The sequence below is a fragment of the Pan paniscus genome, chromosome 20 (assembly GCF_029289425.2).
Source record: "Pan paniscus chromosome 20, NHGRI_mPanPan1-v2.0_pri, whole genome shotgun sequence".
In the NCBI taxonomy this organism is placed as follows: domain Eukaryota; kingdom Metazoa; phylum Chordata; class Mammalia; order Primates; family Hominidae; genus Pan; species Pan paniscus.
In genome coordinates, this window is record NC_073269.2 from 49,743,291 (window position 1) to 49,762,587 (window position 19,297).

Consider the following 19,297-nt stretch of genomic DNA (forward strand, 5'->3'; position numbering starts at 1 on the left):
TGTTTCATTAATAGCACAAATGACCACCATGACCCCTTAGAAGCTGTTTTTCATTTTATTTTCACAACTCTATGTCATAGGCACTATTATTCACATCTCTGTTTTCAGGAGACATCAGAGGCTCAGAAGGCTGTCACATTGTCAGTCACACAGCTAAAAAGTGGCAGAATTTAAGATTTTAATCATTGGGTCATGTTGTTGGGGAGAAAGAGACCACATCACACACAGAGAGAACAAGTCTGTATTAGTTGCTTTTGCTACATAACAAACCACTCCAAAATTTAGTGGTTTAGAACAATCACCTATTTAGTTAATGATTCTCTGGGTTGCAACTTGGTCTGGGATCAGCTGGGCAGTTCTTTTGCTGGTCTCAGCTGGGTTCAGCTGCCTATCAGCTAGGGAGCTCTGTTTCAGAGGTTGGTTGGCTATGGGTGGCAGGGATCAAGGATGACGGAGCCATGTGTCTCTTTTCCCTTTATTACCCAGCAGGTTAGCCCAGATCTTTTCCTTTTCTTTCCTTCTTTTTATTTTTTTAGACATTGTCTTGCTCTGTCACCCAGGCTGGAGTGCAGTGGAGCCATCATAGCTCACTTCAGCCTCGACTTCCTGGGCTCAAACAATCCACTTGCCTCAGCCTCCCCCATGTAGTTGGGACCACAGGTGCACACCATCACATCTGGCTAATTTTGTTGTTGTTGCTTTTTTGTAGAGATGGGGGTCTTGCCATGTTGCCCAGGCTAGTCTCGATCTCCTGGGCTCATGAAATTCTTCCACCTTTGCCTCCCTAAGTGCTGGGATTATGGGTTTATACCCATATGCCACCATGCTCAGCCAGCCCGGGGTTTGGATGTGGCAGTGGTGGTAGGGGTCCCAAGGGGAGCAAGAGAGGAAGTCCCAGTGCATAAGCACTTTGGTTTTTTTTTTTTGAGAGAAGTCTCACTCTGTTGCCCAGGCTGGAGTGCAGCGGCGCAGTCTCAGCTCACTACAACCTCCGCCTCCCAGGTTCAAGCTATTCTCCTGCCTCAGCCTCCCGAGTAGCTGGGACTACAGGTGTGCACCACCACACCCAGCTAATTTTTTGTATTTTTAGTAGACAGACGGGGTTTCACTGTGTTAGCCAGGATGGTCTCGATCTCCTGACCTTGTGATCTGCCCGCCTTGGCCTCCCAAAGTGCTGGGATTATAGGTGTGAGCCACCACACCCGGCCGCATAAGCACTTTTCAAGCCTCTGCTTGTATCATGTTTGCTATTGTTCTAGTGGCTGAAGCAAACCACATAGTCAAACCTAGAAGGAGAGCAACAATCCAAGGGCATGGCTACAGAAAGGCTGGCCCAGTTGGGGTCATTAATGGGTATGCCTGGCTCCAAAACTAAGGCGCTTTACCATCGTAAGCTCCCAATGTTTAAACAGTAAGTCTGCCCGCACTCCTTCCAGGGTGGCAAAACTCAGATACTGATAAATTCTCTTGATCACAGCCCAGTTTTTCCCAGCGGATTCCCCACCATCCCTCCTATCCCCAGACACTGGAGTCTAGGTTTCCAGCCCAGTCAAAATCTCAAGGATCTTTCTTTTCCCTCAAACTCCAAAAGAACAGACACACAATAGGATTTCTATTCATTTTTATTCATTCCTCCAAAGAGCACCACAGGCCAACCACACCCTTGATGTGTCCTTCATGGTTCCCCACTGCAGTGGACACAAATCCCTCCATCATTATCCAGGCATGGATGGAACTCTGCTGTGGTGAGGAGGTTGTCTCGCCCACTCACCCAAGTTTTCCATGCCTGTTCTGCTTTTGATGGCAATGCCAAAATTCATCATACATTTCCTTGAATTCCTGCCTTCAAGGGTCATCCAGCCCTGTGGTGCCATGCAGACACACTTCAGTGGCGGCCAGTGATCTGTCTACAAGGGAGTCTTAGTCTTTTCTGCTTGGATGCTCCCAGGGACAGATGCCTGCCAACAACCTTATGTCTTCACAAAGACTAAAATGGAATCCCATCAAAAGTCATGATTTAAAAGGCGACCACCCCCAAAAGAAGTTATAACACTCAAGGGTGTCAATATATACAACTGTGTAAACACAACCAATCTACAACTATATCAACACAACCAGCACTCCTCTATGGGCACAGACACACACACAAAATTGTCTTGCTTTCTCAGATATGATCTCTGGCATGACTCCTGCTGGCATGAGGGCAGAGGAAATTGAGAGGAGCAAAGCATATAGCAGTGATGTCAGACAGGACCAAATCAGAGACAGGGTCAAAGTGGCAGAAAAATGAGGAGCACACTCTGAGCAAAGGCATGGGGGTGAGACAAAGGCACCCAGACTAGAGCCATCTTGGTGCTGCCCAGGGGTGGGTGGCACTCATGTTTGAGCTCCATGTGTCAGGCTTTTCAGGAAAGGGTGTACTATGTTATGTGTCTGTGTGCATATTGTGTGCCTGCATGTACATACATACGCTGAATTCTCACCATAACCATGTGAGGTAGATGCCATTTGTAGAGTGACTTGCCCAAGTCAGTTGAAGGACTATCTGCCCCTAGAGCTAGACTGATAGAATTTTCTATGTTGATGGAAGTATTCTGTACCTTCCCTGTCCAATACCATAGCCACTAATCACATGTGGCTACTCAGTATTAATGTTGCACTACTGCCAATGAAACATAGAATTTTAAGTTTTATTTACTTTTAATTGAACAGCTGAGGCCAGGTGTGGTGGCCCATGCCTGTAATACCAGCACTTTGGAAGGCTGAGGTGGGAGGATCACTTGAGGCCAGGGGTTCAAAACCAGCTTGGTGGCTCACTATGTAATCCTAGCACTTTGGGAGGCCGAGGTGGGCGGATCACCTGAGGTCAGCAGTTCAAGACCAGCATGCCCAACACGGTGAAACCCCGTCTCTGAGAAAAATACCAAAATTAGCCAGGCATGGTGGCACACACCTGTAGTCCCAGCTACTCAGGAGGATGATGCAAGAGAATCAGTTGAACCTGGGAGGCAGAGGTTGCAGTGAGCTGAGGTCATGCCACTGCACTCCAGCCTGGGTGACAAAGTGAGACTCTGTCTCAAAACAAAACAAAACAACCCACCAACTTGGTCAACATAACCAGACCTGCATCTTCACTTAAAAAAAAATGGACACCCATCTCAGTTTTTGGAAAACTATTATATAATTGGAACAACTTGGATATGTGAATCTACTTCTCCAACTATGAATTTTATGAAATCAAAATAAAGGTCAAGCATTTCAGATAAAAATGTACCATGGTAATTGAGATTTGGTGTAAGTGTAAAACATACAACAGATTTTGAAGACAGCATAAAAGAACGTAACATAATTCATTTAAATAATACCGATGACGCCAGGCACGGTGCCTCACGCCTGTAATCCTAGCACTTTGGGAGGCTGAGGTGGGTGGATCACCTGAGGTCAGGAGTTTGAGACTAGCCTGGCCAACATGGCGAAACCCCATCTCTAACCAAAAATACAAAAATTAGTGGGCATGGTGGCGGGTGCCTGTAATCCCAGCTACTCGGGAGGCTGAGGCAGGAGAATCACTTGAACCTGGAAGGTGGAAGTTGCAGTGAGCCGAGATTGTGCCACTGCACTCCAGCCTGGGCAACAAAGCGAAGCACTATCTCAAAAAAAAAAAACTAAAAAACCGGTGACATGTTGAAATGCTATTTTGGATACATTGGGTTAAGTAAAACATGTTAAAACGAATTTAACCTGTTTCCTTTTACTTGTCTAATGTGGCTATTAAAAAACTTGGCTGTAATCTCAGCACTTTGGGAGGCTGAGGTGGGCAGATAACTTGAGGCCATGAGTTCCAGACCAGCTTAGCCAACATGGTGAAACCCCATCTCTACTAAAAACACAAAAATTAGGACGGGTGCAGTGGCTCACGCCTATAATCCCAGCACTTTGGGAGGCTGAGGCCGGTGGATCACCTGAGGTCAGGAGTTCAAGACCAGCCTGGCCAACACAGTGAAACCCCATCTCTACTAAAAATACAAAAATTAGCTGGGCATGATGGTGCATGCCTGTAATCCCAGCTACTTGGGAGGCTGAGGTTGCAGTGAGCCAAGATCACACAACTGCACTCCAGCCTGGGTGACAGAGCAAGACTCCGTCTCCCAAAAAATAAATAAATAAATAAAATAAAAATACAAAAATTAGCTGGGTGCGGTGGCTCATGCCTGTAATCCCAGCACTTTGGGAGGCCGAGGCGGGTGGCCTGAGGTCAGTAGTTCCAGACCAGCCTGACCAACATGGTGAAACCCCATCTCTACTAAAAATACAAAAATTAGCCAGGCATGGTGGCATATGCCTGTAATCCCAGCTACTCAGGAGGCTGAGGCAGGAGAATCACATGAACCTGGGAGGCGGAGGTTGCAGGGAGGCGGAGGTTGCAGTGAGGCGAGATCGTGCCACTGCACTCCAGCCTGGGTGACAGAGTGAAACTCCATCTCAAAAAAAGAAAACTTAAAATGACATATGTGGCTTGCATTTCGTTTCTACTGGACAGTGCTGCCCTGCAGCCCTCCCATTCCATCACGTGGCTGACATGCCTGATTGCAGGGCTTAGACACTAATATGATGGGGTAAAGATATGGATGAATATTCTTCCCCAAAGCTGAAAGAGCTTTCATGAAAATGCCTGGAGCCATTCAGTATAGAACTAAGTGCTCTTCCCCATGGTAGCTATCTCAACTTTGAAGGGACAAATTGTGTCAGCAGTGGGAGTCCAAGCTGGAGATGATGGTACCATCCCTTGTCTGCCCTTGGATCAGTTACCTTTGTCTTCAGCTTTTAAGGGAGACAGGATCTCAAAACTAAGGTTCTTATCCAGCTCTTTTATTTCACAGATGGGAAAATAAGGCACTGTCCAAGTAACACACAGTGACAGTAGCAAAGTCGTGCTTGCTTCCCAGGTCCCTGACCTCAGACAAGGGTGTTCTCTCCCATTAAATGCTTTTTTCTCCTCATCTTGCTCCATTTTCCTATCTTGTGGCAAGAGATTAACAATCTAAATTCCAATCCTAGTTCTGACACTGACCAGTGAAATAAACATTTAGGCTGGGTGTGGTGGCTCACACCTGTAATCCTATCAAGGCAGGAGGATCACTTGAGGCCAGGAGTTCAACACTAGTGTGGGCTACAAAGCAAGACCCCCGTCTCTACAGAAAATTTGGTGCTGTGTACCTATAGTCCCAGCTACTCTGTAGGCGGAGGTGGGAGGATCGTTTGAGCCCAGGAGTTGGAGATGGCAGTGAGCCATGATCATCCCACTGTATTCCAGCCGGGGCAACAGAGCAAGACCCTGTCTCTAAAATAATAATAATAATAATAATAAATATTTATGAAGCACCTATTGTGTCAGGCACCTATTGTTCTAGATGCTGGGGAAACAACAGAGAACAGGACAGGCAACGGGTCAAAAGCCAATAAACAGGTAAATAAATAAGATCATTTTTGACAGTAATAATTGCTACAAGGAAACTCAACTGGCCGAAATGAATAATGGGGGGATGTGAGCTACTTCAGATAGGGTGGTCAGGGAGGGGAAGTCCTCTCTGAGGGGATACGTGAGCTGAGATCTGACTGAGCCCGTCACAGGAAGGTTTGAGAGTAGAACAGGAAGTTGTGAGTAGAGCCTTGAAGGAAAGAGAACAGCAGGTGCAAGGGTCCCCAGGCAGGACTCAAGGTAGCCACTCAGGCATCAGAAAGAGTCAGGCGGCCATGATGGCTCACACCTGTAATCCCAGCACTTTGGGAGTCTGAGTCAGGTGGATCACCTGAGGTCAGGAGTTCGAGACCAGCCTGACCAACAGGGTGAAATCCCTTCTCTACTAAACTACAAAAATTAGCCAGGTGTGGTGGCACATGCCTGTCATCTCAGCTACAGTCATCACATCCCTGTACTCCAGACTGGGTGACAAGGTGAGACTCCATTTCAAAAAAAAAAAAAAAAAAAAAAGAAGGAAAGTCTATCAGGCTGGACAGGAGTGGGAAGGGGCAGTGAATGAGAATAGGCAAGGGCCAGACCCACAGGGCCTTACTGTGTGCTGTTGGGCCTCAAGCCTGCCCTCTCTGGACTTTGCTCTTTCTGTCTACGACAAAAGGGATTCTATCGCTTGGATTCTCAGATCCTCCTTTTCTGTTTTTGACACTGAAGAATTCTGTAACCTGCAACTTTTCCCCCACATGTGGCTAGCAGCCTAGAACATTCCAGGCACTGTGGTTTCTGCCTTTGCTTCATTCACTCCTGGCATATTCCCATGGTCTCAAGTGCCTGACCACCCATTTGGTGGGCCCCTGGCTCAATGCAGCACCCTCTATGTACATCAGAAAGCAGAGCCTCTTGGGGATACCCGAGGTGTCCATACAGAAGTGTTTGGACCAGTGCAGCAGTACAGCTGCTCTTCCGAAAAGGAAGGTGCACAAAACACCAAGGCCATAAAGGGTTATGGTTAAATACCAGGAGAAAAAGGCCAAAAAAAGATAGAAACTCCTAAAGAAAAGAGACAGAGAAACAGACTCCCCAGAGATCACCTGAATTGCTCAGCACCTAGAAGATGAAGGCAGTCATATCCCTTCCCAGTCACACTCACAGAGGCAGTTGCCGGGATCCCAATACAAGGTTTGGAGGAGCTGTCTCTGAGGTATGCTTTACTGCCCTTCCACACCCAGAAGACCTCATTCCTGGTCCCTGGCTACTCCCAGAGCCCACCATGCCCAGACCTCTTACCCACCTCACCTCATTTTTGTGGGACCACCCTCCCTACATACTTTTGGAGGGCAATTATAGAAACACATCCACTCCCCAGGAGAGATCAAGAAGTCTCCAGCTTTCTCCCACAAGCCCCCGATCCCTCCTCCAGATGCAGATCTCCCCTTACCCAATATTTAGGAACCAAGGTCCACAGCCATCTTAGAACCCCAGAAGTCTCAGACCCCAGGGGCCTCCGCCACCCCATCAAGACTCAAAGCCCACTGCTCCTTGGGGACCTGTGTGCAGGCTTTTTCTCCCAGAGAAATGTAGACCCTGCTTCCCTCTGAGGCTCTGAAGCCCAAGAGTTCCAGCTCCCTGGGGCGCTCAGGTCTCCCTCCCCTATACTGGAGTTCAGGTCCCAGTCATGGACACCTCCCCACCAATTAGGAAACAGGACTTCTACCCGCCTCCCTGGAGGACTAAACATCCAGTAACTCCAGTTTCTACTCCCTAGGAGACAAAGACATAGTCCCTGCTAGAGTCTGGGCCACCAACTCCCTTCAGGACAGAAGGGTCTGGATGTCATGCACCATGGTTCCCAAAGGTATCAGGATTCCTGGTCAGGGGCGGTGGGGCTCACGCCTGTAATCCTAGCACTTTGGGAGGCCGGAGCGGGTGGATCACCTGAGGTCAGGAGTTCGAGGCCAGCCTGGCCAACATGGTGAAACCCCGTCTCTACTAAAAATACAAAAATTAGCCAGGTGTGGTGGCAGGCACCTGTAATCCCAGCTACTCCGGATGCTGAGGCAGGAGAATCGCTTGAACCCGGGAGGCGGAGGTTGCAGTGAGCCGAGGTCGCGCCATTGCACTCCAGCCTGGGCAACAAGAGACTTCGTCTCACAAAAAAAGAAAAAAAAAAAAAAAGAAAGAAAGAAATCAGGATTCCTGTCCCCCAGACTCTCTGAATCCAGGTGATAAGAAGTCACACATCCCAGCTGGAAGTCAAGAGTCCACATCCCCTTCAAGCACCCAGGATTAAGCCCAGGCATCCCCTGTCAGAGTCTGGACTCCCAAGCCCCCTCTCACTCCTCACTGGGCAGGCTCAGGGGGTGCCAGCACAGCCTCAGCATCAGCCCGCATCTCATCGAGAGCCTGCAGCAGGACGCCGTGAGCCGCTCGGTAGCCCAGGCCACCTGTCGCCGCTGCACCACCCGCAGGCCACAGGAAGGAGAGAGCCCCCAGTGCTGCGCCCCCAGCAGTGCCCTCGCCCGCCCAGGTGCCCAGTCTTGCTTCCACCTCGGCGCGCGTCACCGGGCCTGGGAAATGAGCGCGCGCTGCCAGCTCTCCAGAAGCCAGGCCCAGGGCACGCTCACGTCGAGCCAGTGCCGTGGGTTCCAGCCCCAGGCCCCGTCGCCACTCTGCCAGCTGACCCCGCAGAAGTGCCACGTCGCATGCCCAGCCCAGCCCTGGGAGTGGTGCCGCCGCCGCCGCCAGACTAGCCAGCAGAGCTGGCCTCCACGCCCCGGCTCGCAACGCCGCAGCCTTGGTTCGGGCAGCGCTGGGAGATGCTGGTGGCAACGCCAGCAGCAGTGCCCCTGCCTGGGCTGGGGGGAGCGCTCGCCGCAGCCATTCGCATAGCCCTGGGAGTCCGCCAGGCCGTAGGGGGAACACTGGCGGCGGCGCCTCCTCCAGCACCTCCCACGTCTCGTCCTCCGGGCTTAACGCAGCGGCCCGCTCTGAGTCGCCACCACCTGATTTCTTCATGCCGACAACCTGCTGCAAACCCTCGCTGCCAGCTTTCCCAGGACCTTCCCCGCTGCCTGCTTTCTGCGATCCAGCGCTACATTTCTCCCTTCCCTTACTGAGTGCATTCTCCAATCCCCCTCCACCTGCGTTCTTCAAGCTCTCGCCCTTGGGTTTCTCCATCTTGCCTTCTCCCAGACCCTCCGGATCCTCGCCCTCGCCGTCTGTGCGCACGCAGACAAGAGGCGCATCTGGTAGCAGCAAGGCCTGGACCTGGGCCCAGTCCTTCTCAGTGGGGGCCCCAGGGGTGACGAGGATGAGGGCGTCGTAGTGCGTTGGGTGAGAGGCGGCGGCCGCGGTGGTGGCAGTGCCCGTGTGGCCCAGAGGCACGGTCCAGAGCACCACATTCGGGCGCTCTGGGGCTGGGAAGGGAGTGGGTGCCGTGGGGACCGAAGCAGGCGCAGCACCTGGGTCGCCAGGATCCAATCCAAGCAGCATGTCCACCACAAGGCCCACGTCAGCCTTGCCGGCCACGGCCAGGTCTAGCCGTGCGCTGCCCAGGCGCTCCAGGCCTGAGCGCACCCACGACAGCGCAGCCTCAAGGCCGCCGGTCTCAAAGGCCTCACGCACAGCCTCTAGCTCTGCTGCACCCAACACCTCGAAGCCATCCTGCGCCGGTGGCAGGAGCCTGTGGGGACAAGAAGGGACAGGGTCAAAGGTAGAAGAGGGGCTGGGTGACATGGACTGGGCTATGATGACAAGGGCAGAGCTTTCCTAATGATCCCAGAATGGGGCAGGGGTAGGAAAGGGAAGGGCCAGACTGATGGCACAGCAAATAGAAACCAGATGGGGAGGGGCAGTGATGATATGGGTGGGGCTTCAAGCAATAATGGAGTCTTGATTATTGGACGGGTGGACATTAAGGTCAGGTTTCCCACCCCAGCCTAAAATGGGGATTGGGCTAAAACTTCTATGGAATACAGTATTTGGGGGCGGGGTTTTTCCAAGGGTCGGCTGTGCTGGGTGGGACAAAGCTCACAGAGGGTGGGGCCTAGAACAAAGAATCGCAACTGTATTGTGGCCTAAACACAAGTCCAGCACTATTTGAGACAGACAAGGTCCCCAAGGGCACTCTTTTCAGGGGCTGGGCCTAAGGAGGGTCAGTGAGGGGAGAAATCTCATCTACCAGTTCTTACCAAGGGGGAGTGGCTAAGGTGACTCCCGGGCAGGTGAGGCTAAGGAAAAAAGATGACAGTGTACTGGGACAAGGGACTGTCCCTCTCTGAGCCTCGTTTTAAAGTCTTTAAAATGAGGAGGCTGGCAGGTGGTAGAGCAAATTCAGGAGGTAGCCAGCAAGTGAGCACAGAAACGAGAGGGAGCTGGAGAAAGGAGGTAGATGAGGATGCCCCAAAATAATAAAGCTCATTGCGGGTGTGGCTTTAGGTGCTTGAAAACAAAACTGATGGTGGGGAGGGCTCAAAGATTAGAGTTTTCAGGTAAAATCTTCCAGGGGGCTGGGCAGAGAGTCTCACGACTGTAATCCCAGCACTTTGGGAGGCCAAGGAGGGTGGATCACCTTGGTGGGGGCAGGGCCTGGAAAAAGGAGCCTCAGGGCCCCAGCAGATAAAGTGTTAAGGCTTTCCCTTTTAATTCTAGGGCTTTGGGAAGCCTGGGTGGGGGCATGGCTTGAGGCCAAGAGTTCAAGACCAGCCTGGGGAAACAGTGAGATGCTGTTTTGCAGCCTGTAGTATTAGCTACTCTGGAGGCTGAGGCAGGAGGATCATTTGAGCCCAGGAGGTGGAGGCCCTCAGTGAGCTAGGATCGTGGCACTGCACTCCAGCCTGGGCGACAGAGTGAGACCCTGTCTCAAAAAAAAAGGCCGGGTGTGGTGGTTCACGCCTGTAATCCTAGCACTTTGGGAGGCTGAGGCGGGAGTATTGCTTAAGGCCAGGAGTTCAAATTCAACCTAGCCAACATAGCGAGACCCTGTCTCTCAGGAAAAAAATAATAATAATAATAATAGAGCTAAGCCTTGCCCCAAACTCACTGGGGGAGGGATCTCATGGACCTCCATGGACGCACCTAGGTGCCTAGGGTCTCGACTAACGGACCCAGCCAGAAAGCCGGCACTCACCTCCGCAGCGCTTCTGCCTGGCTCTGCAGCGCCGCCCGGAGGCGCTCTAGCTCCTCGCAGCCGTCGCTGCTGCCACAGTTCGCCGGTAGCACAAACAGATCCGCGGCTCCTAACCCCGCGCTGTTCAGCAGAGCTGCTGTCTGATCACGGGCCTGGGCGGCAGTCTGTGAATCCCCAGGACGGAGGTTCCGCACAGCCAGTAGCGGGGTCCCTCGGGACAGGGCGGCCAGCGCTGCCTCTCCCAGGGCTGGAGCCAACGGTTCCCCGTTCCCCTCGGGTCCGGGCAGCACCAGTACCAGCACGTTGGCTTCCGCCGCCCAGGGCCCCGGCGCTGCGGGTGGGCAGCTCAGCTCGCCCAGAAAAAGGCCTGGGCCCGCAGCTCTTAGGCTAGGAACCCCGGAGTCCGGCCGTCCCTCGGGGGCCTCGAGCGTCTCCACATCCTTGTCGCACAGCGCTGCGATCAGCGCGGACTTCCCCAAGCCCGGAGGCCCCAGGAACAAGGCGGTCACGTCACCCTGCGGCGGAGGCATGGCTGGAAAGCAACGGGTAGAGAAGACCTGGGTCAGGGAGCACCCAGCCTTTTCCTTTCCTAGCCGCCCCACTCGGAACCCAGGCCTCAGTCCTTCACCCTGTCCCCTTCGGTTCTTGAGCGTCACTCTCCAGGACCTAAAAAATCCAGAGCCCAGACCCTATTCCCCCAGAATCCCAGGCGTCCTGTCTGTCCGCCCTCCCTCTAGATGGAAACGTTTCCCTTTCTGCTTCAAAAACTCTGAAATCAGGCGCGGTGGCTCATGCCTGTAATCCCAGTGCTTTGGGAGGCCGAGGCCGGAGGATCGCTTGAGGCCAGGAATTCGAGACCAGCCTGGCCAACATGTGGGGGGACTCTCTGGTAGAGTCTCCGTCTCGATAAAAAATAAAATTTAGCCGGGCATGGTGGCGTGCGCCTGTAGCCCCAGCTACTCGGAAGGCTGCGGCGGGAGGATCGCTTGAGCCCAGGACTTGGAGGCTGCAGTGGGCCGTGATCACACCACCGCACTCCAGCCCAGGCGACAGAGCAAGACCCTCTCTGAAAAATAAATAAAAATAAAACCTCAGAAATCTGGCTTCCAGTCCCTCCTCCCTCGGACACATTGTTATTTTTATCTTTCCCCTTCCCCCTTCCAAATCACCAACCGAGCAAAAAGCCGACCCACGGGAGAGAGCGCAGTCGGTGGCAGTGGGTCAGCAGCTGAGAAGCCTGGCCCCTGGGCCGCGGCGGACGGAGGCCGAAGAGGCCAGGGAGCGGTGATTTAGAGATGCCGGGACCCGTCCCGGTAGCTTTAACCTGACGTCACTCCCTCTTCCAAGGGGGTGTGTCTTGGAAGGCCGACAGCAGAGACCCAGCCCTTCGCAGCGCCTGCGCAGAACGGCCGAAGTGTGCACGCCCCTCTTTGGCGGCCTCAGGGCCTAGAACAATGAATGAGTCAACGCGCCTGCGCGCCACGAGAGCCTACCCACGCATGCGCAAAAGGCTTAGCTAGCTACGCCGCGGGAGGCTGAACGTCATCAAACGCGCCATAGGGCAGAGAAGGACCCCTCCCGTTATTTTGAGGACCGGGCTGGTGCGACTATACTACTGCCGGATGGGAAATCCGGGATCTCGGCTCCGAGAGGCTCATCTGGCAAAAGGGCGCGGAAACCACGGGGGCCCTAAGACTGAGTGGTCCCTATCCCACTTCTCTCTGGGGCGGCGCTGTAGCCAGCGGCTGACAGGCGCAGCGAAAGGCAGCCCTCTGCTGTAAGGAGGAAAACTGAGGCCTGGGAGCAGGAACCTGTAGGCAGCGCTTGAGGGTAGCGGGATAGCAGCTGCAAGCGCGCGTGGGAGGCGGGGGCTCTGGGCGGAACAAAAATCACAGGATGTCAGAGGATGTTTCCCGGGAAGAACTGGGATAAAGGGTGGGTATCACTACCTGCCCCAAGACACTTGAGATTGGGATGACGCTGGTGTCAAAGATCAAGGCTTCCACGCTGAGTTCAGGGAGTTAGTTTGATGCAGCAGGTCATAGGTCACACCAGTGAGAAGACTCTAGGGGAGTCCCAAACCCAGGAAGTCCAGTCCTTTGGGAGGTTTGAAGCTTCTTTTAGCAAGAACTCCATCAATTAGAGTTCAAGGAGATAGTATGTCGTAGGGGTCAAAGGCAGGCAAGGAGAGCCTCTGGCGATGTCAAAGGTCATAGACTTAGGGTGCCCTCTAAGACTGGTAACAGATGAACAGCTTCACTTATGCACGCTCCTCTCCTGACTAGAAGGGTCCCAGCACCATGGAGGACCCGAACCCTGAAGAGAACATGAAGCAGCAGGATTCACCCAAGGAGAGAAGTCCCCAGAGCCCAGGAGGCAACATCTGTGAGTACACATGGCTGGCGGGCTAGAGGAGGGTGGGGTGCAGGAGCTGATGCTAAGATCTCTGTGGCACTTCGGTGTCCAAGGCGCCACAGAGTTTTGCCTGTTGAGAAAGGGCTGTAATGGTCCCTGAGCTGCTCTAGCAGGAAGTGCATCTCCTCACACCAGCTTATGTGGCCAGAGTACTCACCCTCCTCTGGCCACATAAGCAGGATTGCAATGCTTATGCATTCAGAGGGATAGGGTGGCTTCCAGGAGAGGCTTGGGTTGGAGATGTGGCTGAGTATGGTTCTATTGGGAGAGAAACCCCAAGATTCTGGTCCCAACTCTGCCCTAGACTTTCAGTGTAACTTGGGCCTTGGTTTCCTTGACTGTCAAAAGAGGGTGGTACTTCCCACCTCACAGGGTGGGTATGGGATTAACTGCAGCAAAGGGGAAAGCTAGGGGTTAATGATGGTAGCCAGTTTGGCATGTAATAGCAACACCTCCTGCTCAGTGTTTTATTATGAGCTAGGTGTATTTATTCTCATATTATGAACCATTTTAACATCTATTATCTCATTGAGTCCTTCTAATAATAGGCCCTTTAAACTGGGAACTGAGGCAGAGAGAGGTATTTGTAACAAGAGCTGTAGTCTCAATGCCCTTGAGCCAGAGACTACCAGGAACACACCTGCAGTTGAACACGTTGGGTTTCTCACTGCAATGAACACACACCATGGGGGGACTGTGGGGTGTCTCACTAAGAATGGTAAAAACGACATAGGATTTGGGCTTGTGGGTGGTGATTTTGGGGAAGGTTCAAGCAAAATTGTTTTGCTCTGGATTGGATGCTACCAGGAAGCAGGGGCAATACTATGATTGGCTATCGTAATAAATCTTACCCAGAAGGAGGAAGGAAGGAGGCGAGGCTCAAGCTCTGACTGATAAAGCAGCAGCAGACATTCACATTAGCCAGGATAGGAGGATGTTTGGTCATTTTTCTGCTTGGACAGCATTCATATTTTGTCTGTGCTCAGACATTATGATGATGTAGTCTTGTCTTGATTCATTTTAGTCACAGCGTGGCCTTGTCTGTCCTTGATATTCTGTGAAAATTTATGTTCAACAGAACACCAAGGTCTAGCTGTGAGTACCAGGCCAGATCCTGGATGTCGGGCTGGATTTCTCTGTATCATTAGTCATAATTGCAAATGACTGTACAGCAATTCATTTATTCCTTCCAACGGTCCTATGGAGTAGATACTGTTATTAGCCCATTTTCCAGATAAGGAAACTGGTGTAATTGCCTAGGAAGTGGTGGAGGTGAGATTCAATCCCAAGCAGTCTGGCTCCAAAGGCTGTGCTGTAATCACCATACCCCTCTGTTGGGCAGGCTGACTCTCTGGGTTCCAACCCTGGCTCCACCATTTCCTTTCCTAGCCTCATGACTATGGGCGACCTGCCTAACCTCTCTGAATCTCAGTTTGCTCATCCATAAAATAGGGCCAGGAACAGTTCTCCTGTTTGGTTGTCCAGCATTAGCATAGAACCTAGCACATAACACATGCAATGTTAATTGTTGGTGTGATTCTGGGGTTCAGGAAGAGGTCTTGGAGACTCCTGCTGGCCTCCCCTGACCTCTCCCCCACATTCCTCAGGCCACCTGGGGGCCCCGAAGTGCACCCGCTGCCTCATCACCTTCGCAGATTCCAAGTTCCAGGAGCGTCACATGAAGCGGGAGCACCCAGCGGACTTCGTGGCCCAGAAGCTGCAGGGGGTCCTCTTCATCTGCTTCACCTGCGCCCGCTCCTTCCCCTCCTCCAAAGCCCTAATCACCCACCAGCGCAGCCACGGTCCAGCCGCCAAGCCCACCCTGCCGGTTGCAACCACTACTGCCCAGCCCACCTTCCCTTGTCCTGACTGTGGCAAGACCTTTGGGCAGGCTGTTTCTCTGAGGCGGCACCGCCAGATGCACGAGGTCCGTGCCCCTCCTGGCACCTTCGCCTGCACAGAGTGCGGTCAGGACTTTGCTCAGGAAGCAGGGCTGCATCAACACTACATTCGGCATGCCCGGGGGGAGCTCTGAGTGCAGCTTAAGCCTCTCCACGGTGACGGGTGGCTCTGTGGCTGGTAGGACTCACCCATGATATGGGGTGCAGGAACTCTGGGGGCCCTGAAGGATTTGCTTCCCTCCCCTGGGAAGGCAGAGGGCTCTTAATAAAGAGGACCCAGAAGATTCTTATTTAGAGCTTCAGTCTTTGGAGAACACAGGGCCTTCGTGAGACAGTGAAATCAGATAATAATGAGATCTTTTGTTAAAAAAAAAAATGGGGAGTGCGGGAGAGAAATGGTTTGTGTCTCCCTTATTCCCAGCTAAATACCTAGCTGCAGGTTGTGCCATCACCCTTCATTCTTCCCAGATGGATGCCATGGGCTATGGGAGCAAATTGCCCTGGACCTTTGCCTGAATGGGGGCAGGAAAGGTGAGGTGTTGCTGGCCTGTAATGCCACCAGATGAGTTCCAGATGTGGAGCAACTTGGGCTTTTGGGGATGGGGCAGCAAAGTTGGGAGCTGGACCCCAATTGAGTGGGGGTGGCAATTGGAGTCCTTGTGTCTCTTTTCCACCCCCTGCCATCCTCACTTAGAGGGGCCATGGCACTAGATGGCACTAGTCCCCCGATAATTTATGTCTCGTTGAAATAATTTTGTATATCATTCTAGTCCTGAAATATTTTTTTCATATGTGTAGGTGAAATGGTATGAATAAGCTAACAGGAATAGTATCTAAAAACAGAAAACATCCATATTAAAATGTCTAAACAGGGAGCTCTGGCTTTTGAGTGGGAATTTCCAGAGAACATAAGGGTGTGGGCAGGTGGGGGAACTCAGGCCAGAGTTGGCCTCGCTTTGTGGGGAAACTGGTTTGGAATCAAACAGAGATACCTTCTGTTTCGGGTTTTATTTGGCCAACACTGGGAGATTTCCCATTAAGATCCTATTTTCAGCTCTCTTGAAAGGCCCAACCTAGGCTGACATTGTCAGCAGGGGCAGGACAGAAGTTACAACAGGCTGGAGGGAGCAGTGGGTGTCACCCTCAACTGGAGATGAGTCCCACCAGGCCAGTTTTACCCCCTTAGTTACCTGCCCTGCACCTGCAGACAATGGTCGATGCCTTGCATATAATACTTATAGACTCTGTTTATGTTGAGGGATGTTTTTAAAGCCCACAGGTGAGGTGGATGTGGTAGACTGATCACTGTCTCTGTTTTTAGCTAGGCACACAGTAGCTGAAAAGACTGCATTTCCCAGATTCCTTTGCAGCTAGATGTGGCCTTGTGACTGATTTCTGGCTAAATTCCTGGGTAGAACAGTCAAGCTTAAGAAAGGGACGGCTGGGCACAGTGGCTCACGCCTGTAATCCCAGCACTTTGTGAGGCTGAGGCCGGTGGATCACCTGAGGTCAGGAGTTTGAGACCAGCCTGGCCAACATGGTGAAACCCTGTCTCTACCAAAAATACAAAAATTAGCCGGGTGTGGTGGCACACCTGTAATCCCAGCTACTTGGGAGGCTGAAGCAGGAGAATTGCTTGAACCTGGGAGACAGGTTGCAGTGAGCCAAGATCGTGCCATTGCACTTCAGCCTGGGTGACAGAGTGAGACTGTTTAAAAAAAAAAGAAAAGAAAGGGACATACCTTTTTTCCACCTTCCTAACTGTAATACGGAAATGGTATCCAGCCATCTCAGACCATAAGGACAAGAGCAACACGTGGGATGGCAGAGCAACACGTGGGATGGCAGAGCAACAAGATAGGAGCCTGGGTCTCTCGTCAATTTCAAGGAGCAGAGCCACCATACCAGCCCACTTCCATATTGCTATCTAAGAAAGAAACTTCTATCTTATTTAAGCCACCATTATTTTGGGTCTCTGTCACATGCAACAGAATTTACAGCCTAAGACAGGGGTCTGCAAACTATGGCCAACTCTAGCCTGCTGCCTGGTTTTGCAAATAAAATTTTATTTGAACAGTTTTATACTCATTCACTTATGTATCGTTGATGGCTGCTTTTGCCTAGAACAGCAGATCTGCATAGTTGCAACAGAGATTTTAAGGCCTACAGAACTTAAAATAGTTACCATCTAGCCCTTTACAGGAGAAGTTTGCCAACCCCTGGTCTAATAAGACATTCAACCTACTCTGAGTCTGGAAGCAGAAATTTCCATCCTGGGAACCACCATCTTTACCAGGTAGGTAGGTAGGTAGGGTATGTGTGTGTGTGTGTGTTTTGGGGCAGGGCTACCCTGGATCTCTTTGCTGGGGTGACTTATGGGGAGACTGGTTGGAGTTAGTAGACCATCAGTTTTTTTCAAGATACCAACTTCATGAAGAGCCAAATATTTCCTCTGGCTCCTGGTAAACGCTCCGAAGTTTCCAACCCAGATATTGTCACACTACCCCCACAGTGGCTCCCCTAAACCAAACCTAAGTATCTAATCCCACATGCTCTCCCAAGATAGCAGCCTGCCCAAGTACACCCTGGGCTTCCTGTTCTCTCCAGACATCACAGATTCTCTAAATAGCATCACTGATGACTTCCACATCTTTATCTGCAGCCCAAACCCCAGACATAAGATATAACCACTTGAATAAACAAATGGAGATCTCAAACTTAAAATGGGTCAACATGACTCCTGCGGCCCAACCTGCACCACCATTGCCATCATGTTAGTAAACTGTGCACTCTTAAATTCTTTTTTCTTTTTTGAGTCTCACTTTGTCTCCCAGGCTGGAGTGCAGTGGTGTGATCTCAGCTCACTGAAGCCTCCGCCTCCTGGATTCAGGCAATTTTCCAGCCCCAGCCTCCCGAGTAGCTGGGATTACAGGTGTGCACCACTATAACTGGCTAATTTTTTGTATTTTTAGTAGAGACGGGGTTTCATTATGTTGCTCAGGCTGATCTCAAAACTCCTGGCCTTCAGTGATCTGCCCGCCTGGGCCTCCCAAAGTGCTGGGATTATAGGTGTGAGCCACTGCACCTGGACTTCATTTTTTTTTTTTTTTTTTCCCCTTGAGACAGGGTCTCGCTGTGTAGCCCAGGATAGAGTGCAGTGGTAAGATCTTGGCTCACTGCAGCCTTGATCTCCTCAGGCTCAGATGATCCTCCCACCTCCACCTCCCTCCCTGTAGCTGGGACTACAGGTGTGCACTACTATGAACAGCTAATTTTTTGTAGAGATGGAGTTTCACCATGTTGTTCAGGCTGGTCTTGAACTCCTCGGCTCAAACAATCTGCCCACCTCGATCTCCCAAAGTGCTAGGATCACAGGCGTGAGCCACCGTGCCTGGCTGACTTTCAGCCTTCTAACACCTGTGTAACTATTCCCTGTATTAAATCCTCTTTGGGGAATGCCTGGCCTGACTCCATATCCTGGATGGGTGCTGGCTGAATGACCCAACTCCTGATTGATAGTGCCTCTTGTGATCCTTAGGAATATTTGCCAATGGATGGAAATTCTCTATATTTGTCCTTAGAAGTCCTGTCTTATGGCAGAAGACAGGATGGGGTGCTGCTCCAGGAAACAAAACCTATGATCACACTTATCCATGTGCTATGGTTGAATGTATGTGTCCCCCTAATATTCATATGTTGGGAACCTAAGACCCCATGTGATAGTATTCAGACATGGGGCCTTTAGGAGATGGTTAAGTCACAGGGGCTCTGCCCTCATGAACAAGATAAGTGCCCTTAGAAAAGGACCCAGGGGAAGTAGCTAGGCCTTCTCCCCTTCCATCTCTCCTACCATCTGAGGACACAGCATTCATCCCTTTCTGCCACCTTCCACTGTGTAAGGATGCAGCAAGAAGGCACCAACTTGGAAGCAGAGAGCAACCCTTAATTAGACACCAAATCTGCTGGTTCCCTGACCTGGGACTTACCACTCTCCAGAACTATGAGGAATTAACCTTTGCTCTTTATGAATTACCCAGTCTCAGGTATTTTGTTACAGCCGCACAAACGGACTAAGACTCTGTTGTTTTAATGAGCCTGGAATTTCTGCTGATGATTCTGAGGTTCCATAATGCTAAGCTATAGTGGCTAGGAAAGTCTCAGTTCAGAGTGTATCAATGTCAGGTTTGGAGATTCTGGGATGAGAAACGTGGGTTTTGAAAAATGCTTTGGTCTGAAATCCTGTAATAGGTGTCAAAAATGTAAATGCTGGCCAGGCACGGTGGCTCACGCCTGTAATCCCAGCACTTTGGGATGCCAAGGCGGGCGGATCATTTGAGGTCAGGAGTTCGAGACCAGCCTGGCCAACATGGTGAAACT

At 51.5% G+C, this 19,297-nt stretch overlaps 2 protein-coding genes across 5 annotated transcripts; one reads left to right on the forward strand and one right to left on the reverse strand.

The window, feature by feature from the left end:
- Positions 1–1,604: 1,604 nt before the first annotated feature.
- Positions 1,605–12,010, reverse strand: IRGQ (immunity related GTPase Q). Its single transcript, XM_003817583.5, has 3 exons — positions 11,778–12,010; positions 10,605–11,136; positions 1,605–9,158 (listed from the first exon to the last, which is right to left on the reverse strand). Exons 2-3 carry the CDS (start codon positions 11,132–11,134, stop codon positions 7,817–7,819), a joined length of 1,872 nt encoding a protein of 623 aa, XP_003817631.1. The 5' UTR covers positions 11,135–11,136; positions 11,778–12,010; the 3' UTR covers positions 1,605–7,816.
- An 88-nt stretch (positions 12,011–12,098) lies between these two features.
- On the forward strand, positions 12,099–16,999 carry ZNF576 (zinc finger protein 576). Of its 4 annotated transcripts, none has more exons than XM_003817587.5 (3): positions 12,099–12,381; positions 12,890–12,989; positions 14,627–16,999. In XM_003817587.5, exons 2-3 carry the CDS (start codon positions 12,905–12,907, stop codon positions 15,052–15,054), a joined length of 513 nt encoding a protein of 170 aa, XP_003817635.1. In that variant the 5' UTR covers positions 12,099–12,381; positions 12,890–12,904; the 3' UTR covers positions 15,055–16,999. The 4 variants fall into 4 exon arrangements, with proteins under 4 accessions (XP_003817635.1, XP_008969083.1, XP_003817634.1 ...); XM_008970835.5 differs by having other exon boundaries at positions 12,234–12,381; positions 12,893–12,989; XM_003817586.5 differs by having other exon boundaries at positions 12,373–12,539.
- The last annotated feature ends 2,298 nt before the right edge of the window (positions 17,000–19,297 follow it).

Bases quoted from the DNA above. Each gene is read 5' to 3' on its own strand.
- IRGQ (XM_003817583.5), bottom strand. From the start codon at position 11,134: ATGCCTCCGCCGCAGGGTGACGTGACCGCCTTGTTCCTGGGGCCTCCG. The intron at 9,159-10,604 runs GTGAGTGCCGGC...TTGTCCCCACAG, and splicing joins CAGGCAGAAGCGCTGCGGAG to GCTCCTGCCACCGGCGCAGG.
- ZNF576 (XM_003817587.5), top strand. From the start codon at position 12,905: ATGGAGGACCCGAACCCTGAAGAGAACATGAAGCAGCAGGATTCACCC. The intron at 12,990-14,626 runs GTGAGTACACAT...CACATTCCTCAG, and splicing joins GAGCCCAGGAGGCAACATCT to GCCACCTGGGGGCCCCGAAG.